The sequence below is a fragment of the Podarcis melisellensis genome (genome assembly GCF_964234715.1).
Source record: "Podarcis melisellensis genome assembly, chromosome: 16".
NCBI classification, from domain to species: Eukaryota; Metazoa; Chordata; class Lepidosauria; order Squamata; family Lacertidae; genus Podarcis; species Podarcis melisellensis.
Window position 1 is genome coordinate 41846398 of NC_138533.1, and position 26849 is coordinate 41873246.

General features: G+C 45.9%; 1 protein-coding gene across 1 annotated transcript in view; it reads right to left on the reverse strand.

Annotated features, from left to right (window-relative positions):
* The window catches only part of MYO18B (myosin XVIIIB), a 258709-nt gene that overhangs the window by 160400 nt on the left and 71460 nt on the right, over positions 1 to 26849 (reverse strand). The window contains exons 14-15 of the mRNA XM_081892930.1: positions 13559 to 13732; positions 9578 to 9668 (exon numbers count right to left, since the gene is read on the reverse strand). Of these exons, the coding sequence (XP_081749056.1) occupies positions 9578 to 9668; positions 13559 to 13732 (265 nt within the window). The remainder of the gene's footprint in view (positions 1 to 9577; positions 9669 to 13558; positions 13733 to 26849) is intronic.

Here is a 26849-nt window from a genome sequence, read left to right on the forward strand (position 1 = left end):
CATCAGGAAACCCCATGAAACATTATCAAATGCCTTTTCGGCATCTATAAATACCAAGGCCGCCTGTTTATCTATCCTAGTATCCAAATATTCAATGATATCTATCACATTTCTTACATTGTCCCTTAGTTGTCTTCCTGGAAGGAAGCCTGTTTGGTCTTTATGAATTCTATTGTTTAATACCTTTTTTAATCTTTCTGCCATTACGTCAGCAAACAATTTATAGTTGTTATTTAGTAACAAAATTGGCCTGTAATTCTTCACTTCCAGGGCATCTACATCTTTTTTAGGGATCAATGTGATGTATGCTTCCTTCCAGGTGTTTGGGATCCTTCCCTCTTTTAGAATATTATTCATCACTTCACATAGCGTTGGGGATACTTGGTCACTTAATATTTTGTAATATTTGGCCGGAAGGCCATCCGGCCCCGGCGCTTTCCCAGTTTTCATCTTTTTTATGGCCCTCTTTATCTCTTCTTGTGTAATCATCTGGTCTAATAACTCTTTTTCTTCTTTTGGGATCTGTTGCAAATGGTGTTCTTGCAGAAAGCAGTCTATTTCATAATCTGTTTCCTTTCCTCTTTTATATAGGTCCTTATAATACTGGAATATCTTTTTTATTTCTTTTGGTTCTTCTACAATCCTTTCTCCTTCCCTTATCTTACAAATCATGTTTTGTTTCCTCCTTTCTCTTATTTGCCACGCCAAATATTTCCCTATCCTATTTGCTGATTCAAAATTCTTCTGTTTCATCATTTTAATTTTCCATTCAATCTCTTGGTTAATTATTGTAGAAAATTTGGCTTGTAATATCTTTATGTTTTGTTTTGCAGTCTCCTCACCAGGATTGATAGTTAATTTTCTTTCATTTCCCATGATCTGTGTTAAAATCTGCTCTTTCTTTTTCTCTTTTTCTTTTCTTAAGTGACTATTTTTCTGAATCCAAAAGCCCCTCATGACTGCCTTTCCTGCATCCCACACAGTCTCTATAGCTGTTTCCCCATTTAAATTCCAATTAAAGTATTCTTCAATTGTTTCTTTAGCCTTAGTTACAATCTTCTGATCATTAAATAGAAATCCATTCATTCTCCATCTACCTGCTCTGACATCTTTGCCTTTTATCTCTATAGATACCGAATTATGGTCAGATATAGTTTGTGCAAGAATTTCAGACTTAATTAAATTCTGTATCAATTCCTTCGATATCCAAATACTATCTATTCTCCCCCAACTCTGATTTGGGTTTGAAAAGAAAGTATATTGTTTTATAGTGGGGTTTTTGAATCTCCAGGCATCAATTAATCCCATATTGTTAACCAGATCAAAAAAGGATCGGGGTAATTTACCTTCCTTCGTGTCTTGCTTTTTTGTTAACTTGTCCAAATTTGGTGATACCACCCCATTAAAGTCACCCATCACTATCATTTTTTGATCCATCCACTCCATTAACTTATTACCTAATTCAGAGAAAAAAGCTGACTTTTTATCATTTGGTGCATATATTCCAACGATTATTTTTTCTCCTTGAAACACCATCTATACTACAATCAGTCTCCCTTGATCATCTTTATACAGTAATTGTGGATCAAATTTTTCCTTTATATATATTACCACACCTCTTTTCTTGACCTTATCAGAAGTCACAAAGTCCAGCCCTAATCTCTTGTTACTCAAAATTCTCTTGTGCTTATTTATTACATGAGTCTCTTGTAGGCAGATTAGGTCAAGATTCTTTTTCAATAATATATGTGCAATCTGATTCATTTTATTTTTATTGTTCAGCCCATTCACATTCCAGGTTAGTATTTTTAAAGCCATCTGTTGTATAGTGTTAGTAAATTATCAGATCTAGATGGAAACTACTGCTCCTTGTCTTCTTTCTCTACTTCTTCCCTTTCTCCTATTGAGTTTTCCTCTCTTTCTTCTTCTTCACTCCCCTCCCCCTCCCCCCTCTCCCTGCTGCTCCCCCACCTCCTCCCACCCCGCCATCTTTCCAAGATCCCTCTCGTATCTCCTTGCAAATTTTTGAATTTCTGAAGGGGTAGACAGTTTGAATCTTTTTTCCTTGAAATAGAATGAAATACCTTCCGGGAACTCCCATCTATACAGGATCCCGTTTTTCTTCAGCTGATTGGTTAATTTTTTATATGGGTCCCTCCTTCGAAGAAATCTCGAAGGGATCTCTTTAAATATAATAATTGAGTTTCCTTCAATATATAACCTTTTGTTATAATTCTGTTTCAGTATTTCATTTCTTATCTCCAACGAATTAAACATGGCTAATACATCTCCTGGCAATTTTTTCCCCTTAGCTTTAACCGATTTTATTTTTATCCGGAAGATATTTGCTAAATAGTAGTTTATCTCTTCTTCCTTCCTGTCTAACCAAATTGCTAGCTCTTTAACCATTTTAGATCTTATGTTCTCATTTGAATTCTCCGGTATTCCTCTGAATTTCAGATTTAATTGATTTTGTCTCATCTGTGTCATAGCCATGTTGTCCAGCAACTCTTCCTGTATCTTTCCTATCTCTTTAACTCTAATCCTATCCACCTCCTTCTTGCTGTCTTTCGTATCTTTTTGCACCCTTTTCATTGAATCCTCCAGTACCTTAGCTCTTACCGATAAATCTTTAACTTTTCCTGTCAGTTCACCCACCACCCCCTCCAGTTTCTTATCCAAAGTGTCCTGTACTTCTAGTAACTTTCTCTCAATATATTGTTCGCTATTTTAAAATTCTTTTCTTATTTCGGCCATCAAACTATCATAATCCTTAATTTCTTTCCCCTCCTTCCCCTCTTCTTGTCTAGATGGCCTCCTTTCCGCTGGTGTTCCCACCCCCTTTTTCATTCCATTTTTCATTTTGTATATTTGATATTCTTCCTCCTTTGGTAGTCACTATAAGAGATTACTGGTTTCCTCAATTCCTCCCGTAGTATTTAGCCCTCCGTATAATTTCTCAACAGGGTAACACCCTCCATATATTGCCTGTCTGCTAATATCATGTGGTCCGTAGCCCCGCCAGCAAATATATCAAAACCAGTAGGGAAGAACACCATGCAGAGAAAGGAAATATGAGGGTGGCAAAGCCAACGTCTATCAGATGTTACAGAGAAGATCCAAAGATTTACCTATAAAAAAAATTTGATGAGGTATAAAAGATGGCGATGAAAAAAAGTGACAAAGTTTTAAGGGTGCGTAGATGAAGACACGTAGTTAGTTCTCTAGAGTCTTGGGGGAGTATGGTGGAAGTCTCAATCCAAAAGCACGTCCAGGCAGGGGGGCTGGGTCAGGAAGAGAGGTGTTCTTTTAGAACATGAGGCTTTTTATATAACGCTATGACCTATCATATTTAAGTTCCCCTCTCTCAGAAATTCCCAAACTTTTTCCACCAAGATTGTTGTTCAGCCTAGAACCTAGGCTCAGTTTTCCCCTGTTCAAACATTGGTGTGTATCTCTTTAAGACAAGGAGAAAGGCAGAAGCGTGCTGGAGCAAAATGGCGAAACAAAGTCCCCAATTGTTCGCTTTTCCTCCCCTGCCTGTTCAAATATAGCAGTGTAAAGCAGTCTCTGTCCTTTATTCATGCATGCTTAATAACAGAAGCTAGAAGAAAAAGACAAATTTTGCGTACTGTTTAGGTCAATCCCTTCTTAAATGCCATATTCAGAGAAGTTGAAAATGGAAAAACCGTCCATAAACCCCGCGCCGGTCGTTGCTGTGGCAGTCTCCGACCCGGTGAAACAGAAAAATTCCTTTCCCTTCTCTCTAGTCCGTTAAAATGTTTCGCTGTTACTTTGCCTCCGACTATACTTTGTGTCTGAGGTCTTTCCTCCACTCTCACTTAGCGGCTACTTTCTTACTTTCTTATTTCCTCTCTCCCAGCCTTCCGCTATACTCCATTTTAGTCTTACCGCCAGTAGTGGATCTCTTCTCCTTTCACAACATATTTCATTTCCGCTGGGTTCTTGAATTAGACTTCCTTTAACCTTAACTCGGTTATTTTTCGCTATTTTCCAGTTGTTTTCTGTTGCTTTCTGCACAATACTTAATAGCTATTTCCCAGCTTTTCAACTGTTGTTGGAGATCCGCCACTTTTCACACGGAGCCTGAGGCTTCACAACATGGAGTCTGTTGCTTCCCCTTCATGCTGCGGCTCCAGCCCTGTTAAACGCCGGCAACACAGGCGAGCACAAGCAGCGTCGCTGGGTACTTTGTCCCCCAGAATAATCCTCCTGAGGTTTCGGGGTTCACGGAGCCTTCGTGACCCCTCTAGACCTCCGTGTTGTTTGAGACCCCCCCCCGGAGGGTAGCCTCGTGCTCCTTTCCGTGGCCGCGGCGTCCCAAAAGTCCAGAAGCCAGATACATATTTCATTGGAATAGATGCCACATTTTGGTTTCAGCAGAGGAAGGTAAAAGGAGTGCTTCATCTGCTTGACCAGCTACAGCTGTTCCTGGATGGAGATAGCCCGACCACTGTAATCCATGCCTTGGCAACCTCAAGGTTGGATTACTGCAATGTGCTCTGTGTGAGGCTGCCATTGCACCTGGTGCAGAAGTTGGTGCAGAATTCAGTGGGAATGCTGAAGGGGTCAGCAACATGGAACACCATTGTTAAAATCTCTGCACAGGCTACCCATCTGCTTCCAGACCAAGCCAAAGGTTCTTGCAGGGGTGAAACTAAGGGGGTTTGCCAGGACTTTTGCTCTGGGTGAAGCCTCCAGAGGGTGCCATGGAGGCTCTTAATCCTAGGACTGTCTGGGCTTCTCTCTGGCCCCCTCCTCTCTTTCCCAGGCACCCTCTCATGTAAAAACCTTCCTTGCAATAATTTAAAAAGCAGAAAGCAGGATTGCAGCTCAGCAGCACCATCTACTTTCAGCTTCCCATCACCCATGAAAGAAGACATGAACTGGTTCAGGGGCCCAGCAGTGCCCCTCACATGTTGCCATCAGCAGGTTCCTTGTTCCCACCGGCTCCAGTCCAGTCCAGCACAGCCAATAGTCAGGGTTTATGGGAGTCATAGTCTAAACATGGTGTTATAGTTTTTTTGGGGGGAGACCCCCATAAACCCTATAAAATTATATGGTAGGATTTTGATTATTTGGGATGTGAAGGGAGAAATACAAGCCACAGAGGAACCCCTGGGCTAGCCTATGCGAAATGACCCAATTAAGCTAGGGTCATTAAGAAATAATACAGGATCATGGAGAGCCATTGGCAATGCAAGAGAACTGTCCTTTCCCTTGCCCTGAGGGGTGAACAGAGACTGGGGGTTTGGAAGGCTGCCAGGGTAACTGGGAAAGGGAGTTTTGAGTAAGGGTGCTGGGAAGAAGAAAGACTGGGATTCATTTTGGACAGGCTGGCTGAAGGCATGCTGTAAGAGCTGGACTCCCTCCATGCAGATTGAAGGTGTAAATAAGTGAATAAACCATATTTCTTAAGGCCATGACGGTCTCTGCTGTTTCTCAATACTTTAAAGGAACACAGACTCTGGGTGAGTGCCTGGAACCCCTAGGAATCTTGCAGAGTCGGGGTGGGGTGGCACACAACTTTTGGAACAATATGAAGGATTAGGGTTGCCATATTTCAAAAAGGGAAACCAGAGTTGGGAGGGACCCAACATGTCATCACAGGCTGATGCCAATGTCCCTTGTAACCTTGTCTATTCCAGGTTCCTCCCACATATGAGCAGGGCCAAAGCACACAAGCAACATTCAGAAAATTGTATATGAGCAGGATAGATCACTCCTGCTTCCTGTGCACATCACCTTCATAGCCCAGACATCACTGAACGGCCATTAAACAACAGCTTTGAAAGAGCCACGTTCTTCCCCTTTTGCAAGCTTTACTATGCAGGAATGGTAGGAAATGTCACAGCTAAAAATTGGATGCTGCTTCTTTAATGCTTAAAAAAGCTGGGTCAGCATGAGTCAGTGGCCTGCACCAGGTTGTATATATAGTGTGAGAAATGTTAGTTTGGGTTGTGTTGATTGGTTGGTTAGTGAAAGCTGGTAGTGTTGATGTGTGTGCAGTCAGTCGCTTTTGCAGAAAGACTTTTAAGAATAAAAGCAGAAAGTACTCTGCAAGGATACTTTTCTCGTGGACTCTTTTATGCCGACAAGGGTCCGAGGGCCAGGCTGAGGCAACAAAGGGAGGTCAGAACCTTTTTTTTTTTTGCTTTTTACAAACACTGACAGGAAATGTGGCAGGAAATATCAGCCTGAAACACAGCAAAGTGTACTGGAGACTTGGCCCCACATCAAATTGTGTCCCCACCTTCTCCAGCCTGACTGAACAAGGCAAGAAGCAACATCTGGCTACCTGTGTGCCAATGACAAGTATGAAGGGAAGTTTGCTTTGTTTCAAATGGAGACTGTTAACAAAACATGTTGCCTGCAATGGCTAGAAGCAGAGAGAAGGAACACCTGTGGCCAGTGCTTTTTTTCTTGAAAAATGTTTAGGCCGGGGTACTCTCATTTTCCTACTCATATTGAAATACTGCCCCTCAGTGAGGCCAAACTTAGATTCACAAAATGTTTAGGGGTATGCATACCCCTGCATACCCACAGAAAAAAGCACTGCTTTTGGCTATCCGCATCACCTCTGCCCAGTTCCCGGAACAAACGAAATCTCTATTTAGAATTAACTCCAGAGAATTTCAAGTCATAACTAACGATGTATCCTGCAATTCTGAAAGTGCAGTGATACCCAAAAGCTATTCAAGTTTGTTTTAAACTCAAAAAGCAGCATCAATGTTTGGCTTTAAAAGAGGTTTAGTGGCTATTGACTAAGATGGCTCTGCTCTGTCTCCACAGTGGGAGAGGCAGCAATGCTTCTGAATGCCAGAAACCACAGGGCATGGGACAATGTTCTTGTGCTTGGGTCCTGCTTGTGGGTTTCCCACAATGGACATCTGGTTGGCCACCGTGAAGAGAGGATGCTGGACTCAATGGGTCCCCATTGGCCTGGTCCAGCTACAGGACTCTCTTCTTACGTTGTTATGACAGGCTGCATTTCCACTTGGGTCACTTAAAAGGCCAAGATGATTCTTTTGCATTTGGGAAAGGAAGAATGCGTGCATGCGCAGCACACAGTGAAGGTGATATTCACATTCTCCCAAAGATGAGTGCTAAGATTTGAAGGCAGAAGAAAATCTCTCTGATCTAAGATTTGAAGGCAGAAGAAAATCTCTCTGATCTAAGAACTATGTAACTAGGGAAGTGTCAGGGAACTGCCATCGGCTCAAGGGCGAGAGGGGAAAAGCCGGATGGGTTACAGAGAGCCCCCAAAGATCGTGGGAAACAGCACCTCCTCAGCAGAGGAGAGTAACCATGTCTCCAGTGGAGAGGAGCTTCAGGGCTTGGAGGCGTTGCCAGGACACCTTGCCTGAGCAAAGCGGGGAGGAGAGAGGTCCTCTGTTACCCACGCCCTCCTTGCGCAGTAGGATTTCGCACAGAGAGGGCGAGCGCAGACTGGGCGTCAAGACTCTGCTGGGGAAGGTTTAAGGACCGCTCACTCTCAGATTCTGCCAGTGAATGAGCGAGCCACGGAATAGTGGCGCTCTGCATGGTGAAGGTTTTTTGGCACCAATAACGAGGCTTTACAGCCTACCAGGGAGGCATTTGCCTAATTGCTCTTGAGTAACCCCCTGATATCCTTACAGGAAGGATGAATCTATCCGTTTTGATTTCCCTCTTCCCCCGGATCCTAAATTTAGTTCACCACATTTTTGCATTTATGATTTTTTTTTCTTTTTGAAAAATGCTCACCAGCATTTTAGATGCATTTCTCCTAACACAAACATTTTCGTATGCAATTTTAGCCAATGTACACAGTTTTTGCAAGCTGTACTCCTTAGATACATGGCATTTTTGCACAAGGAGGTGTGCTCTCTACATCAATGGCTGTTGTGGCATTTGGGAAGAGGATTTGCTAGCACTTTCCAAGCCTGGTCCCAATGAAGCTTTAAGCAGCATTTTCTGCAGGTGTGAAGCCACAAGGAAAAGCCACCCCCAGCCCAGCAACAACAGCAGCAGATTGACAGCACATCTAGTAATTACTACAACCACAACCTTGTTGGGACAGAAGAGGCAACCAAGGCCTCTCCCTCCTGACCTTTGGATCCAGTCTAATGAAGCCTTTTTATTAGGAAGCAAGCCTCTCCGTGTCCCCCCCGGCTGCCCCATATGAAGCTTGTTATGTGACTCCCTCAAGTGGGCGCATTAATCTCGACATGCTGGTAACCTTCGTATCAATCCTGCAAAGTCACATCCATTATTAATAAGTAAACAAGTGTTGCTCTCAGCACACCACAGTTTTCACTCCACATGCTCTCTTTTTTAAAATAAAAAAGACCAACAACAAAACAAACAAATGCATCTTTACACCTATGCAGATAACAACAGGGTGTCCCTCTTAATGGAAGCAAGGACACAGCAGGAACTAACCCAACTGCTGAATGGGAAAGAGGCTGAACCTATGTGTGGAAATGAGCACTAATTGGGAAAGGTCCATCCCAGGAAGCCTGACTCCAAGGCCCACCAACCAAGAGGCCCAACGTGCTGGGAATTTCAGGTGCTTCAAGGGGCCAATGAGCTCTGTAGTTGCACCTTGAAGATGGAACTTGCTTCCAAAATTAGATTGCGGGCCTGCCGGGTGCTTGAGAGCTCCCCACATTCTCCTTGGGATTTCTGTGCAAGAAGAATCTAGATTGCAAAGAGGGGAACTGAGGAGAAAGTGATGTCAGCATTAGTGGAGCTAAAAGTCAGTTAAGGCATGTGGCAGGTCTGAACTCCCCACCCCTGGCAGCTACTTGATGGCTGAGGCACACACATGATCTTATTTATTTAAAAAACATTTAAATACCACCATTCATTAACATTGACAACAACTGTACAGAAAACCATATTTAAAAGCTATTGTGGAACTATGTTCTCATGCAGGAGGAGGAGAATCTCGAAGGCAAATGAAACTTCACATATAAAAAGGCACCGCTCTTCCCTGATGTCTCCCTAGCTCTCTATGTTCAACATCCAAGAAAACCAGACTAAGATGCTACATATTCTCTCCAACATGTTTGGACAGCAAAAGCGACAGATGATTTAAAGACACTCACCCTGATGGAGGATCACATAGGAACCCAGGAAGTTGCCTTAGACAGAGTCAGACCATTGGTCCCCCTTGCTCAGTGTTGTCTACTCTGACTGGCAGTGGCTCCCAGAGTATCAGACAGGGGACTTCCCCAGTCCTCCCTGGAGATGCTGTCAGAGATGGAACCTAGGACCTTCTGCATGCCAGGTGGGTGTTCTGCCCCAGAGCTATGGCCCTTTCACATCTTTCTTCCGCTGCAAGCATCCTTCACAAATGGCATTTCCTCCATACCAAACACCCGCCTCTCATTTATTCTCAAACTTTCAACTGAAGTCTTTTTTTTAAATGTAGGTGTCATGGGCAGTGGAAAACCCAGAAAGATGCAACAACCCCTCAGCTCTTCCTATAGCTCATCACATCTTTGTGATCTAGCCAAGGAAAGGCCTACTTTTCCAAAAGTGAGTTTGCAGCATTCAAAGACAAACATACCTGTTGATGAGCGACACAACAGCTGCAAACAGCTCCTCATAGAGCCCCGCAGCCATCCCTTCCACGCACTCCACACCTGTCATCTTGGGACCTGAAGGAGAGAGACACAGATTGCTTAATTTTCCTGACAGTGCCTTTGGGCATGGCTGCTCAGCAGTCCTCCCCACATGCTGTTAGTTCAGAGCTTTGCTATCAAACCAGAAGCAATTTCCAACCAGGGCAACTGCTGTGTCTGTCTGTTGCAGGAAAAAAACAGCAAAAGGTTTGTTGCACCTGAAGAAAACTAACCATTTGTTATGGCATAAGCCAGTCTTCACCAACCTGGTGCCCTCCAAATGTTTGAGTGACAGCTCCTGTGGACACCAGCCACCAGGGCTGTCTGATGTTGCGACTGATGGCAGCTGTCATCCAAAATGTCTGGAGGGCATGAATCATAGAACTGTAGCATTGGAAGGGACTAGTCCAACTCCTCCCTGTAATGCAGGAGGCCACTCCATCAGATGCATTCTAACGAGGAGAGGGGCACACAGTCTCCAATACAACCTGCACCCAAACCACCAGCTTCACGTTGGAACTTTTCAACAGGGAATCAGCATGGGACACAAACTATCAAAATTAAAAATCCAAATCATGATGGACAGGTAGAGGCTTGAAGGGAATAGCCCAGCCCACTGCCATTGGCCCATACCTCCCCCAGCTTGTTTTAAAGCCATGTAAGTCCATATCCATCTTGTGGCACTGAGTTCCTGTAGTGGAAACACAGAAGATGGATGAGGAGGCTTGGTGGCCTTGCACAATTAACCCTTCATTTAAGGCCGCTTTAAGTCCTTGCAGGAGCACTTCTACCCTTGAAGAGGGCCCAGTTGGGGCTTGATTACCCAGATCATGGAACTGGGAGGATGTAGACATGACACTAATCAGTATAGGTGGAGGCGGTTGAGGCATTAAGCCTTGCCTATCTGGGCTGGGTATAAATAACAGGGCTTGAACCTAAATACAGTGTGCCTGGATGTGGGTCAAGGTTGCTGCAATGCAAACCAGACAGAAGAGCCACTCTGCTGTTGTTTCTTAGGCCTAAGGAGGGATTTGGGTTAGTGGTCTGGTACTATGTGTTGGTTGCTTGGGTAAATGTTTGTTGGGGATTGATTATTTGTGTGTGTGTGTGTGTGTGTGTGTGTGTGTGTGTGTGTGTTAAATGAGAAGGGGGTTCATTGACTGTGTCTGTTTGGGGAGGTTTTGCACTGTTGTATGTGGGTATAGAAGCCTATTTTGTTCAATAAAGTTCAGTCTTCTTCCACTAAGTTGTTTCTTTATCAAAGATCCATTAAGAACAAAAACTTGTTTGCATTTGGAAAAACAGTTTCAAACATTATCTGTGTGCAGAATGACTTTCCTCCATTCTGAATCCATTTAATTTGGTGACTACCTCCTTCCCCATTCTAGTATAATGGGAGAGGGATAAAAATTGCTCACTCTATAAATACATATATTCCATTTTCCATCCTGTGCATAATTTTATAAACTTCTGTCATGTCCTTTTGCAGTTGTCCCTTTTCCAAACTGATCTGAATGTTAGTTAGATGCACTGAGAGATCTTAAATGTTGCCAACAGCTGCAGGGTTCAGACCAGGAGCGGCTGTGTCGCTCCTGTTCCTCTTGGGAGGGCAGATCTTTTCCTGGTGCAAAAAACCTGAATTGGGGTAGGGGACTTTGAAATATTGATTGGAGGAGAGTTTAAGGAAGGAAGAAGGGGAAGCAGGTGCTTCTTTGAGGGTTTTACATGCTTGGAACCTGAGCCCGTTGCTAAGGAAACCAACTACAGCTGGCATCTTTTCTAAATTGTTTTCAGGTCCATTCCTTGGCAAATTTCAGCCACGAATAAACACTGGTTGTTACTTAGTGCACAAAAGCAGGTAGCAGTGGGGGGGGGGGAGGCAGTAGATGAAAAGAGTTACAGAAAAGCAGAGGGAGGGGGGCGTTGTCAAGGCAAAAAAACAGCAAGAAAGCTGGCCGCAAACAGCTTGTTGCCTGTCCCAGATCTCAGTAGGCAGCTAATATCTTGGTTATGCCTTCCTTCTCCAACCCGCTTTTCCTGCTTTCAAATACTTGGCAGATTTACAATTCAAAGAGCTGTTTGGAAAGCCAGCTGCACTTAGCTACCTTTTTTTTAAAGGGCTGAAAATTAAATGGGTTTTATTTTTAAATAACCAATCTCATTGTTTTGTGTTCAATTGCAAAAAAAATATGTTACCTCTGATTGCCCCTGTTGTAGTCAAAAATTTGAAGGCAATTTGCCTCTGACAAGGTGGCTTTGCATGCTGTGGCCCACAGAGTGCTAGTTAGTAGTGAGGGGGGAGTGGTCCTTGGATACGGGGTTGTGAGCACTTCCTCTCCTCCTGCATCACTGCCTGCAAATGTGTCCACACTTACCTAATCTTTGCATGAGTGGCACAATTAAGAGAGGCAGAACAATAAGGTGTGTGACAGAGAGGCAGAGAGAGAAGTGATACGCAGAAAGAACCCAGACCTCAGTGAAAGAGCACTTGGCTTTGCATACAGAAGGTCTCAGGTGCAACTTCCAGGTAAGAAATGTGCTTGGTCAGCAGGCCTAAGCTCAGGCATAGGACAGCTACTGTCAACCAGGGCTTTTTTTCAGCCAAAACCTAATTCCGGCACCTCTCCGATGGGTGCCATTGCCATTATAAGAGAACAAGGGAGACATTCATGTTGAGTTCTGGCACCTCTTTTTCGGAAAAAAACAGCACTGCTGTCAACCAAAGCAGACTGCATTGGATTTGGTGGGCCATCATTCTCCATAGGAACACAGGAAGCTGCCTGTACTGAGCCAGATCATTGGCTCACCAGGCACAGAGGTATTTCCCAATCCTATCTAGTGAAGCTGGCAGGGATTGACCCTAGCACCTTTCATGTGCTAAGCAAGTGCTCTGTCCCTGAGCCCTTAGCCCTTCCTTAGACTTCAGTGTGGGGAATCTGCTTATGGTTCAGGGCTTGGAATCTCTAAGGAGGACCTTTTTGGCAGTAGAGCTGAGAATGGCCTCTGTGAGCCTCAGCTGCCTCTTTCTGTTTACTACACTGACAATACTGAGGTCGGGTGAGCAGGGCAGCTTCACAGGTCCCGGTTACAAGGTGAATTCCATGCTATGCAAAGGGATTAAGGGCAAAACTGCTTTTACTATAATGCTGTTATACAAATCTATGGTGTGAACACACTTGAAATATTGTGTGCAACTCTGGCTGCCTCACCTCAAAAAGGACATTGCAAAGTTGAAAAAGGTTCAGAAAAGGGCATTGCAAAATGATAAACTCTCTTATAAAGAAAGGGTACACCAACTGGGTATTTTTATTCTAAAGAAAACGAGAGCAAGAGGGTACAGGTCAGAGGTTAATAATGTTATGCATGGTGTGGTGAAAGAGAAGCTTTTCTCTCTCATAAAACTAAAACCCAGGGAGTATCAAACAATGTCTTGTGCAGAAAGAGTGGAGAAAAAAAGTTTTTCTTGTTTTCTCTGAATAGCAAAACCCAAAGGGGTCATCCAGCGAAGCTAAATGGTGGGAGATTCAGAACAGAAACACTTCTTTACAGAGCACATAGCTAACCCTTGGGATTCACTGCCACAAGATACAGTGATGCCACCAACTTGGGTAGCTTTGAAAGTGGTTTAGACAAGTTTACCATCAACACCTAGCCACGGAGACAGCGCGTTGCTTCCAGTATGGGAATCATGAGCAGGGAGAGTGCTGCTACTGTACTCATGTCCTGCTTGTGGACTGGCCACTGTGAAAACAGGATGCTGCACTAGATGTGCCGAGGGTAGGGGGGGAATCTATCTGTACCTGTTTGAGTTGTTCCCAAGATGGATTCAAACATGCATATTCAACCCAAGGTTGATGGAGGGAGGGGAATTGTCAAAACGGAGCCTCTCTTTCCCCTGCTTACTTTGCATGAGGAAAGGCCCTTACCATCCGACCAGCCTTGGTCCTGGTTGAGCTGTCCTCCGGCTCCAGACGTGACCTGCTCAATAATCCTCTGGAGGTGGTGCTTGAAGACGGCTGTTGTGAGCTCCTCAAAATCGCAGCCAAGGACTTCCGCTGCCTTGTTGGCCCACTCAAACTGCATGAACTGCTTCCTGCCAACTGAACAGAAAGGAGAGGAAGGGGCTTATGCTCAGGAAGCCTTTGTTTTCCATGACGACTCCTTCTGGCTCACTTTTAATGCTTAAATTTGTGAATTCTGTGATTTGTGAATGACAAATTATTTATTTGTAATTTACAATATGATATTGATATAATTCATATATGATAGCCATCTTCAAATATCTCAAGAGTGTCACATGGAAGAAGGGAACAAGCTTGTTTTCTACTGCTCCTGAGGGTAGGACTCAAAACAATGGCTTCAGGTTTCAAGAAAGGAGATTCCGACTAAACATCAGGAAGAACTTTCTGACAGTGAGAGTTGTTCATGATGTTGGATGATGGCCATCTGCCATGGATGCTTTAGCTGAGATTCCTGCATTGCTGGGGGTTGGACTGGATGACCCTCGGGGTCCCTTCCAACTCTACAATTCTATGATTCTATTTATTTCATATCATTTATATATACACCACCCAATTGTAAGAAGAAAAAATGTCAGAGTGGTTTGCAAAAAGAATAAAACAGCAAAATCAATAACAGTTAATAACAGCTACTGAAAACATTCAAATCATATTTAAGATCAAATATAAACCAACAACAGATTAAAAACACATGTCAGCATTCTACATATCTGTAATGGGATAAGGGGGCTGCTCGTGCGTAAGCGTTTAAGCCCTCCAAGCTTTACCATCAGTTCCTAAGCTCTCCCAGTCCGCGGAGCCATGGGTGCATGGCTACCTCAATCGCTGGCAGAATCCGTCAGTGGGCGCTTCCGGAATTTACGCCAACATAAGAGTTCCTTGACAGAAACTCTCCTTCTGGATTCTCTGCGTGACAGTTTCCTGCGCGGAGTGGGCGTCCCCAGCGGAGGTCCTGAGCCCTCCCCGCTGTTCTCACTGGAAACATCTTGGAGCCATTCCTCCGATTGAGTTTCTGCAGGAACTCTCCCTCTCCCCCTACTGGTTCCTTCCTCCACATCCGAGGGTCTCCTAGCCTCCTTGAGCCCTTCCACCATCTGACTCTCCAATGGCAGTTCCCTGACAATATCGATGTAAGCTTGTTGAAACAAAACTGCTTTTAGCAGGTGCGGAAGATGCCTGCCTGGTGTCAAGAGGCAGGGAGTTCCCTAGGGTGGGTGTTGCCACACTAAGAAATTGATTACTCACAGCGGTACAGTGGTACCTCAGTTTACGAACTTAATCCATTCTGGAAGTCCGTTCTTAAACTGAAACCGTTCTTGAACCAAGGGACGCTTTCCCTAATGAGGCCTTCCGCCGCCCGGGGCCCTTCCACTGTTCAGATTCCGTTCTTAGACCAAGGTAAAGTTCGCAAACTGAGACACTACTTCTGGTTTTGCTGAGTTTGTAAACCAAATAGTTCGTAAACAGGGCTGTTCTTAAACCGAGGTACCACTGTACATGTTTTAAGTGTCCCCTGTAACAAGGCCAGTTCTGCACATGGGCCTATGTGGCTAAGGGGATCAAGTTTGTAGGGTTGATGTATCCTGGGTGGACTGTTTTTCCGTTAAGAGTGGCCAAAGAAATAGAGCACGGTAGCCAGAGGAAAAGAAAACCAAAGCAAGTTCATGAGGCAGATTTTTTTTAAAGAGAGGGAGAGAGAAGGAAACGAATCAGGTCTGAAAATGAATGGCTGTTCACGTACAAAGTGCTGGCGGTAATTAGCTGCAATTTGATGGCAGCCATTCATAAACGAGACAGAGAGCAGAATTAAACTGATGGTAGCAATTAGATTTCATTTCACCTCTGAGCGCTGCCTTCGATTTTGCCCTGCAGGAGTCATATTTCCATGCGCTGAAGTGCAGCACAGCATTTGCTGGTGGCTTTGAAAGGGCACCAACAAAATAAGAGCCCACTCCCCTGCCTCCAGCTCTGCCCACTGCTCTCCCCTTTGGAAAAACTCTTTGTGGGACTGCCCAGAAGGCCTCCTGCAAGGAGCAGCCAATCCTGGAAAGAATGGGGCTACAGCCACTCAGCCACACCCCCACAAAACCAACTGGGTGAATATATTACCAAGGAAATCGTTTATCCCCTGGGATAATCACTTCAACTTCATGTTTCCCAAAAAGGATCAATAGAGAGTCAAATTGCAGAATGAGCCAGTCTGCAAAGCTTCAGACTGATAAGTTGCAGAACCCACAAGCTGGCAGGAAACCATATACAACTTGGAAGCTGGATAGAAAGGCAATGGAGCAAGGAGCAAGGTCTCTCACTGGGTTAAGTCTTATGACATGATGAAAAAAAGACAAGAAGGGAAAGAGCCACCCACATGCTGACCTGACAAACTGTCTGAAATGGTCGATCCCCTTTTCTCAGGACTAGCAATCTCTAGCTAAACAAGGCAAAACAAAAACCTCAAACTCTACAATTCCAAACCACAATTCCTCAGATTCCTTTCATTCTTTTTTTGGAGGGGGAGAACCATGATAGTTTAAGTATGTCCTCCTTTATGCATAAAAACATAAGTCTTTCATCTGTGGAAGGATTTGCATCACAGTCCTGGATTTGCATGAACTCAGGGCAGGGGAGCTAAAAAGAAGGCAATTTTTAAACAACAGCAGACTTTTGAACAATGCAGGGAAAGAGAGAGAGGAACTGTGAACATATGGGGGACTTGAAGGAGCTGTGGGGATTGTTGATGTGTGTGCAGCATCTACTCTTGGGTTTTCTTCTTTTAATAGACTTGCAACAGAGTTTTGTTTTACAGTAATTGAGTATCTTTATTATTTACAACAAATTACACTGGTCAAATACAAATATAAAATAACATATGTAATCCTTTCCTCTTCCAGCCATCCAGCCAGAGACCTAATGCTGACTCATGCTCATTTACATACTGACACTTGACACTCTGACCCTTATTGATCACATGCCCTTTATAAAAGCTCCTGTTGCTGGGTAGATTTTTCTATTGCCTAACAACCTGTTTAAGACCAAGTTCTTTCTATTCTTTCTAGAATATTCCAACAGGGATATGGGGCATTAAAGGAGGCATGAGGGGGCAGGGGTGAAACCATGCTTCATTTCACCTGGGTCAAAAACCCAGTTTGGCACCCCCTCCACAAACATTTGCGTACACACAGGTTGGGAGCCTCAATGGTGTTCCTCTGGGGCAAAAAAGAAAACAAAAAACCAGCTAGCCTCCCGTAGCTATGGATGGGGGCATTGGGTGAAGTGCAAATTGGGGGTTGGCAAGCGGGGTGGGGAGTTTGGCAAGGGTGCAGGGTAGGTGGGGCTGGCAAACAATGCAAGCAGGAGCAGCAGGCTCCTTGACTCCAACAATCCTTACTGGAACATGTTCAAACCACTGGGCTCTTAATGGCAGCTACTGTCCTAGTAGGCTGGAGCGTGGAGCTAGACGGGTGGTGTTGCTCCAGCAATGAAGCCAGTCAGACCAGGGAGCTTATAGAGGAGCTGAAGCCAGGCACTGATCCACACAGAGGTTTCCATGCACTTCCACGTTAAAGCTTCTGCCTAGGTCCCCATCTCCACCTGCATACACACGGAACTGGCCTCCTATTTGGTTGCATAAACAGGGATTTAGCCTTCAACCTAAGGATCTTGCGCCTAGAGGGGCACGTTCCTCATGCTGACTTCTGTACCACTTTTTTTCTTCATTAGGGTGGTTATTTACACATCCCCCCCCCCCGGAAAAAAAGGACACAGAATTGCAAACAATTTTCATGTGCTAAATTATATGTCTAGATCAAGGAGAAAGTCAGCTCAGCTCACATTTCAAGGCAACTAAAATTTACACCTATCCAAACTTTGTGATGCAGTTCTCCAGCCAACCAACATTTACAACAACAAAAATGCAAATATTAGGAAAAAATGTGTATAAAAATGAATATATTTGTGAAAGTAATACACAAATGTGCCTTGTGTTTGGGGAAATTGCTTGCAAAACTGTATAGTATTAGTCAAAACTCCATACAAAAATGTGTTTCTTGGGAAACATTAATGTGAACATTCTGATGAATTTTTCAAAAATAATTTTCCAAAAAGAAAATCACAAATTGCTGTGGAAATGTGGAGGACTGACTTTAAGTTTGGAAAAATGAGAAACTGAAAGAACCAAAAGTAGCACATCTTTCCATCACTAGTAAAGATGCAGATTTTTAAAATCCATGATCATTGAAATAGAAATGCAAAACATCTCAGCATGGTCAAGGAGCCTGTGCCCAGGGGAACAGGGTGCCTGCTCAGGCTGCCTTCTTTTTTTATAATAATATTTATTAACAAAAAAAATTTAAACAGTAAAAAACATACAGAGTAACATATAATTTTCCAATATCCACATTTCATTCTCCTCCTTGGACTTCCTCGCGACTCTCGTTCCTGCATTCCAAACTCTTAAATTTTACCAGCAAATTATTAACTTGTTTCAATTCTTATAATACAATTTCCCAATATTAAATCTCAAATTTTAGAAAATTTAAACCACAATTCTAAAGACTTAGTTTTAACATAATATTTATCCAAAATCTGTCTTTTCTTTTAATAGCATTTAGATTCTTATTCCTTTTAACTAGTTTGTTGGTACCATGTTGTTGCTAATCTTACATCTTTCTTAACATTCATACAATTTGCAATGTTTTTGTAAATAGTCCTTAAATTTCTTCCAGTCCTCCTCCACCAGTTCTTCTCCCAGGTCTCGGATTCTGCCAGTCATTTCCACCAGTTCCATATAGTCCATCAGTTGCATCTGCCATTCTTCCAGTGTGGGCAAATCTTGGGTTTTCCAGTATTTAGCAATAAGTATCCTTGCTGCTGTTGTAGCATACATAAAAAAAGTTCGATCTTTCTGTTGCACCCTCTGGCCGACAATGCCCAGAAGAAAGGCCTCTGGTTTCTTAAGGAAGGTATATTTAAATATATTCTTCAGCTCATTATATATCATTTCCCAAAAAGCCTTAACTCTAGGGCAGGTCCACCAGAGGTGAAAGAATGTTCCTTCAGTTTCTTTACATTTCCAACATTTATTATCTGACAAATGGTTTATCTTTGCAAGCTTGACTGGGGTCATGTACCACCTGTATATCATTTTCATAATATTTTCTTTCAAGGCATTACATGCCGTGAATCTCAGACCGGTGGTCCATAACTGTGATGGGATAATGAGCTGCTTGTGCGTAAAAGCTTGATCCCTCTGGTGTTTGGCTGGTCAACCAAACCGAGGCACTAACGGAGCCTCCCAAGGCGTGACTCCGTTAGTCGCTGGTAGAATCTGACAGTGGGCGTCTACGAAATTTACGCCAACATAAAAGTTGTTTCACGGACATGCGCCTTCGTGACTCTCTGCGTGACAGCTTCCGGCGAAGGGTGGGAGTTGCCAACGGGGGTCTTGTTACCTCTGCACTATTCTCACTAGAAGTATCCCAGAGCCCTCCCTCCTCCGACTCCCCTTCTGCCGGAGCTTCTGCTCTCCCCCTGCTGGTTCCCTCCTCCGCTGCAGAATCTCTCCGAGTCTGCTGGAGCCTCTGCACCATCTCTCTTTCCGATGGCAGTTCCCTGACATCCACCTCCCCCTCAGGGCCCCCTTCACCCCCCGCTTCCTCTCCCACGGGCGGTGAGGGCGGAAAGCCCCTAAAGGAACTCTCCTCGTCGTCCGAGGATTCAAACACTTCTAACCATGGCGTACCGTCTCTCTCCCCGTCTTCCTCTTCTTCGTCGGAGTCGGCTTCCTCACCCACCCCTGACTCTGGGAACCCTCCAAACTCTCCTTCCTCATCGGTGGTCCCAAAGTGTTCCCTTCTAAATCGTGCCACGGGTTGCGGTTTTTTTGGGAAACGCCGATGAAATGTTTCTATTAAAACCTCGTCATTGACTACCTCAGCGGGTACCCAAGTGTTTTCCGACTCTACTTCCTCCTCCCATTCTACCAGATATTCCACCTGATCCCACTTCCACCTGGAATCAATGATTCCTGCCACGTTCATGTCGCGTTCTCTCTCTTCTATCACGGGCGTTCGGGAGACCTCTCTCTCACGCTCCCCCCCCATTCACGTCCCTCTCGGTACGGCGACAGTAATGACCTGTGAAATACTGGGTGCAATTTCATGTGACTGGGCAGTCTGAGTTTGAATGCTACTGGGTTCACCTGCTGTATGACCTCAAAGGGTCCCAATCTTTTGGGTTTCAGTTTCTTACAACCCCCCTTGAAAGGTAGTCCCTGGGTGGATAGCCACACCCGGTCTCCCACCCTTATAGTTTCACCTTCCCTCCTATTTTTGTCTGCTTGCTTTTTATATTCTTCCTTGGCTCTCTCTAAGTTAAGTTGTAGCTGACGGTGGATGGCTTCCGTCTCTTCAACAAAATGTTCCGCCGCCGGCACACTCCACCTCTCCCCTCCTTCTCCTGGAAATGCCCTGGGATGACACCCATAATTTGCCAGAAAGGGACTCAGCCCTGTGGACACGTTCTCAGCGTTGTTGTAGGCAAATTCTGCCAGAGGTAACTTATCTACCCAATCATTTTCTCGGTCCTTTACATAACACCTCAGGTATTGTTGTAAAATCCTGTTTGCCCTTTCCGCTTGCCCATTTGTTTCCGGGTGCCGGGCAGTGGAGAAATTGATTTCCACGTGCAGTAAGCTCATAAGTTTCCTCCAGAACCTGGAAGTAAACTGTTTCCCTCTGTCGCTGGCCACCCTCAAGGGGGCGCCATGCAACCGGAAAATATGCTCTACGAACAACTTGGCGGTTTCCTCCGCTGTGACCGCATGTGAACAGGCTATAAAATGACACATCTTAGTTAATAGATCTACCACTACCATGACCGCCGTTTTGCCCTTGGATTTTGGCAGGTCCGTCATAAAATCTATGGAGACTGCCTCCCATGGCCTTTCTGGTGTGGGTAAGGGTTGTAAGAGCCCCGCTGGCGCCACCCTCTCCCCTTTCGCTCGCTGGCACCTGTCGCAACCCCTGACATATTCCCGTACATCCTCCCTCACCTTGGGCCACCAAAACTCCCTGGTAACCAACCACATGGTTTTGTGCTGTCCAAAATGCCCCGCTGTGGGGCTATCATGCAACTGCTTGAGTACTCTGCCCCTCAGTTCCCCATCGGGTATGTACAGTGCCCCTTTGTAATACAACGCCCCACTCTTTTCTTCAAACCCCCCTGTGTTCTCCTCTGTCCTCCTGAGTTCTCTGAGTTTCTCTTGGGCGTATTCGTCGTTCTCCGTACCCTCTAACAGTTCTTTCTGCCCCACCAAAGCCGCCCCACACACCCAGCGGTCTTCAGGGATTACGTGCCTTGCTTCCGGCGCGCCCTCCCCCTCTAAGTACTCAGGCTTTCTGGAAAGAGCGTCCGCCCTTACGTTCTCGGACCCTGGCACGTAACGAATCTCAAAATTGAATTTGGAGAACTCCTGGGCCCATCTCACTTGTCTCTGGTTCAGCACTCGGGCTGTTCTCCAGTACTCCAGATTTTTGTGGTCAGTCCGGACTTGAACCTTGTGCTGCGCCCCAATCAGCAAGTGCCGCCATCTCCGGAATGCTTCATGAATGGCGAGCAGTTCTCGGTCGTATACTGTGTAGTTCCTCTCGGATTTGTTCAACTTCCGCGAGAAGAATGCACACGGTCTCCATTCAGACGCATCTTTCCCCGGCTGGAGAAGCACGGCCCCTACCGCTCGGTCTGACGCGTCAGTCTCCACTCGCATTGGTTGCCGTAGATCCACGTGCAAAAGTTGCTCCTCCGACGCAAACGCTGCCTTTAAGCGTTCAAATGCCCCTTGCGCTTCTTCCGTCCAAGCAAATTTTTTCTTGCTGCTAAGACAATCCGTGATGGGCGCTGTTAAATGGGCAAAGTTCTTGATGAACTTCCTATAGAAGTTTCCGAAGCCCAGGAACCTTTGCACGTCCTTCTTGGTCTTTGGTGTTTTCCATTCCAGTACCGCTTGAACCTTGCTGGGATCCATAGCCAACCCCTTGTCAGACAACCGGTACCCCAGGAATTCCACCTCCCTGCTATGAAACTGGCATTTCTCCAGTTTCACCCACAGCCGATTTTCTCGCAGTTTGCTCAGTACTTCTCTAACATCTCGCACATGCTGCTCCTCATTCTCTGAGTACACCAGGACGTCATCTAAGAACGCCACGCAGTTCTTGTAAAGCAATGGCCCCAGGACGTGATTCATGAATGATTGAAAGCAGGCGGAGCCCCCTTGTAATCCAAAAGGCATAACTAGGTACTCAAACGCCCCCAAGGGGGTGAACATAGTGGTCTTCCACTCATCCCCCTTCCTCACACGTATCAAGTTATATGCCCCCCTAAGGTCCAGCTTGGTAAAAATCTTCCCTTTTCTCACCCGTGTCAGAATGTCATCAATTCTGGGCATAGGGAAAGTCACTGGTTCTGACACAGCATTTAGGGCCCTGAAATCACACACAAGCCTGGGTTTGCCCGTGTTTTTTTTGTCCACAAAGAACACTGGGCTGCCCCCCACCGCTCGTGACTCTCTGATGAAACCTCGCTTGAGGTTCTTGTCAATGAACTCCCTTAACTCCTGCATCTCACGGTCTGACATGGCATACAGCTTGCCCACTGGCAATTGTGCTCCTGGGAGTAAGGTGATTTGACAGTCAAAGGGTCTGTGCGGGGGCAGTTTATCTGCTTCCTTTTCACTGAAGACGTCAATCAAATCAGCGTATTGTGGTGGCACCTTCCCCTTGTCAGTCACTTCCATCCCTGCTAGAGTGGCTCTGGCCCCTGCCTGACCCTCTCCCTCCTTGCAGTGTTCTAGGCAATGTGCTGAACCAAAGGAAACCACCCTCTGATGCCAGCCTACTAGCGGATCGTGTAGTGCCAGCCAGCTCATTCCCAGAATGATGGGAGCTCCTCCCAAGGTGGCTACATTAAACGCTATCAGTTCTGTGTGTCTTGCCACCCTCATAATCATTGGTACAGTCTGTTGGCTCACTTCTCCCCCCAACAGTTCCCTCCCATCAATCGTGGTTACTTGCAAAGGCTTACTTAATGGGAGAGTTTGTATCTGGTGTTCAGCAGCAAACTCCTTACTCATGAAATTACAGGAGCTGCCTGAATCCAATAGCGCTTTTATCTTTAGTGGGTGTCCGTTTGACAGTTCCAGCAACACCTCTATCACAAGCGCTGGTCTTGGAGGTTCCGGCGTGGGCACATTCACTACTCCCTGGCCTGGCTGCTGTGCCCTGATGTTGGCAACCAGGCGTTGGCTTTTACTTGCTCCTCTATTTCTCCTTCCTCCTTTCCCCCAACAGTTCCCGCCATGCCCTGCCATTCCTTCCTTTGCGGACAAACTCTGGCAAAGTGCCCTGGCTGTTGGCAGAGATAACATCTCTTGGCACTCTTTCCCTCTTTCTTCCGCCCTTCACTGGTGTTTGAAACTGCGCGCGCGCGCGCTGTTCCCAGTTCCATCGGCTCTGCAGGCGGGAAAGACTGCTCCGGAATCTCTGGAATGCGGAAGTCCTTCCAACGTTCCCCCTTTCCTTCCCGCTTTTCCAAAGCTCTTGCTTCTTGGCGCGCTCCTATGGACAGTGCAGATTTAGTCAGCTGATCCATAGACTCCGCCCTGGGCGCCCGGGAAAGTTCATCTTTCACGGTCGGAGAGAGCCCTTCTTCAAATAACATTTGAATAGGTTCACTTGCTAGATCCCACCCCAGTCTATGAATAAGCATAGTGAACTCAGTCCAGTACTCACGTACAGATCGGCTCCCCTGTTTGCACCCCATCAACTGCCTCCGCACCACCCCCTGCTCAATCTCGCTGGAAAACATCAAGTCCATGGCGCGAAAAAACTTCCTCGTGTCCTTTAAGATATCATTATTGGCTGCCATCAGGGGTCGAACCCAGTCCCTCGCCCCTCCCTCTAGATGGCTAATTACGTACGCCACTCTAGAGTTCTCATCGGTGAAGTCATCAAACAGTAGATTGAGAGCATATTGCATCTCCTTTCTAAAGGCTTGATAGTTCCTGGGATCCCCCCCAAATCTCTGCACCAATCCAGGCACCTTTCTGGCAAGTGGGGCGGTTTTCCCCTTATCCGCATCTTGAGCCCTCCTCTCCTCAAGCCTCGCCGTTTACAGCGCGAGCTGGACCTCCATCGCCCTGTACCTTTCCTCCAGGCTTGGACCTGCTCCAGCTCCAGCTCCTGCGGTTCTGGCTGGTTCGCTCATGATGCCCTCTGCTTGCACAAGCTGCTTTCAAAGACTGTCAGATTGCTGTGATGGGATAATGAGCTGCTTGTGCGTAAAAGCTTGATCCCTCTGGTGTTTGGCTGGTCAACCAAACCGAGGCACTAACGGAGCCTCCCAAGGCGTGACTCCGTTAGTCGCTGGTAGAATCTGACAGTGGGCGTCTACGAAATTTACGCCAACATAAAAGTTGTTTCACGGACCTGCGCCTTCGTGACTCTCTGCGTGACAGCTTCCGGCGAAGGGTGGGAGTTGCCAACGGGGGTCTTGTTACCTCTGCACTATTCTCACTAGAAGTATCCCAGAGCCCTCCCTCCTCCGACTCCCCTTCTGCCGGAGCTTCTGCTCTCCCCCTGCTGGTTCCCTCCTCCGCTGCAGAATCTCTCCGAGTCTGCTGGAGCCTCTGCACCATCTCTCTTTCCGATGGCAGTTCCCTGACAATAACTTTTCCCAGTCAGCAAACATGATATTGTACCCTATGTCCTGTGCCCATTTTATCATAGCTGATTTCACCGATTTCATCTTGTGTGTTCCATTTTAGCAGCAAGTTATACATTCTAGAAAGTAGCTTAGAACTGGGTTCTAACAGTTCTGTTTCTAACTTTGATTTTTCCACCTGGAATCCTAACTTTTTGTCCGACTTAAAAACTTCTTTAATCTGAGCATAATGTAACCAATCTCGCACTTTCCCCTTTAGTTTCTCCAAACTCTGCAACCTCCAGTTATCTCCATCTTTTTCTATTATTTCCCAATATTTCAGCCATTTGGCCTCCATATTGAGTCTTTTCGGGGCCTTAGCTTCCATTGGTGATAACCACCTTGGGGTCTTATTTTCCAATAAGTCTTTATATTTTGTCCAGACATTTTGCTCAGGCTGCCTTCTAAGTGCCAGCCATGGATACTCAACCACAAGTCACTGCCACCACTCAACTCTCCCTTCTTAGGGTCCTTTAAACTGGCCAGTGACAGGTCAGTTGTTCACACATCATTGTGAACTCTTTGATCAACTGTTACGGAGCAGAAAGGGGGGTCATGTTTGTAATCCATTCCCATTCCCATAAAGCCTGTGGAGGGTTCGAGGCGATGACTCTGCCCTGCAGAGACCCTCCAACCCCTCCATTGTGTCACACCAAGCACCACACAAAACTCAAGCCCCGAAATAAAAGTGCCCCTTTTCTCCCTGCGCCCCAGACTATATAAACTAAGACCCTATTGTTCTCTAATCATCGGTACATAAAATGTGCCTTTCAATACATGCTCCGCTCTGCATGTTTCCCCCCTCCTTTGCCCATATGTTAATCCTGTATAACCCACTCCTTTCCTGATGTAATCATGATGTAGCAATGATGTAGTGATGATGCTTTTGAACTGTATCTGGGGTAATGGTGGGAAGTTTTAAAAGTTATTGACACCCCATCAATCTTACCTTGAACCTGTTGCGCAATAAACGTGGATCTTCTCTAAATTGCTCCGGTCTCTGGCTGCGCTCCTTTTGTTCCGCAGGGACCCGCAGACTCAGTCCGACAAGCTAGGTGGCAGAGCAGCCTCGCACGTAGATTTTCCATAACAGTTTGGCGCCCAATGTGGGGCTGCGGTTCTCCCGTGTTGCTGACCGGGAGCCCCGAAGTCTTCAGCCGGCACCAGGCCGTTTTGCCTGGGAAGATCCCTCTGGACCCCTGGCCATCTTCAGGGCGGTAATTGACCAGCCTCAAGGGGTTCAGTCGGGGAGCAAAGAGAGATCTGGCCGGCTTATTCAATGATCCCGGGATCACAGCTGAAGGCACGTGAGTATAAGTTAAAATCCAGTGCACTGGTGGGAAGGGGGGTGGTAATCTCCTGGCAACTTAATTCTCTGCCCTCTTATCTATCGTTCTTTCTTACCTTCCTCTTGGTCCAGTTTAGTGAGAGAGACAGAGGACCACTGCTTGAACGAAAATGGGGGTTCTGAGCTCTATCTCTTTGCCTTAAACACTCCAGCCAGCCGCACCAATCGAGAGCCCGGAAGTAAGATGGAGAGGACCGACTTAAACACCCACCTCACCACAACGGGCATCTCATTGAAAGCAAGGGGTTGGAGCTCTTTTTCCGAACTTCCAGCCAGCCGCCCAGGGGGCTGGAAGGGACTGTCTTTCTATCCTTACCACAGCCGCACCAGTCGTGCCACATAACACGTGTATCGTGCGTGAGCCCGCTTCTGAAAGCAAGGGGGGTATTCCAGTTCAAAAACTCTATTCAGGGGTCTCCTGAGCTGGCACCACACTGCATAACATCCCTTTTCCTCAAGTTTGTGACGATAGGCAGGAGGTTGCAAGGAGGGATAGCCTGGGAGGAACTGGGCAGGATTTGGCAGACTGAGGGAACAGGATTTGGCAGAGTGAGGAAACATTTGGCAGAGTGAGGAATAAGAAAAAGGAAAGGACGAGTGCTGAGGGTCTGGGGAGGAAACCAGACAGCTAGGGCTCAAAAAAAACCACAACCCCACTAAATTGTTAGGCAACGGAAGATAGAAGAATCAGAGAAACCCCTGTATAGGTTACCCGAAATCCTTACCAACCCCCTTTTCTTTCTACCCTTTTTATCCCAGACACGCGTGAACTAAGAAAATGGGTACCCAGGCTTCCAAAAATGAGCGGGCTTCCTCTGGGAGGAAGGCTTCACGGAAGCCATCCCAGTCCCAGAGGGACCCTGTCTCCTCTCCTTGAATTTGTCTTAACCTACTGGAAGTCAATACCAGGCCATAAAGTATTGTCCAGACAGAAGTTGGAGGACCTCTCCAGAGAATCCTGGTCCACCGGCACAGCCTCCGTGAAACCTGAGTTGTGCTGGCCGCCGGGGGTTTCTTTTAACGACGACCGTTTAAACAATCTAAGAAAGCACTTGATGGAAGAGAAGACCCGTCAGCTAGAATACCTAACCGCCTTCA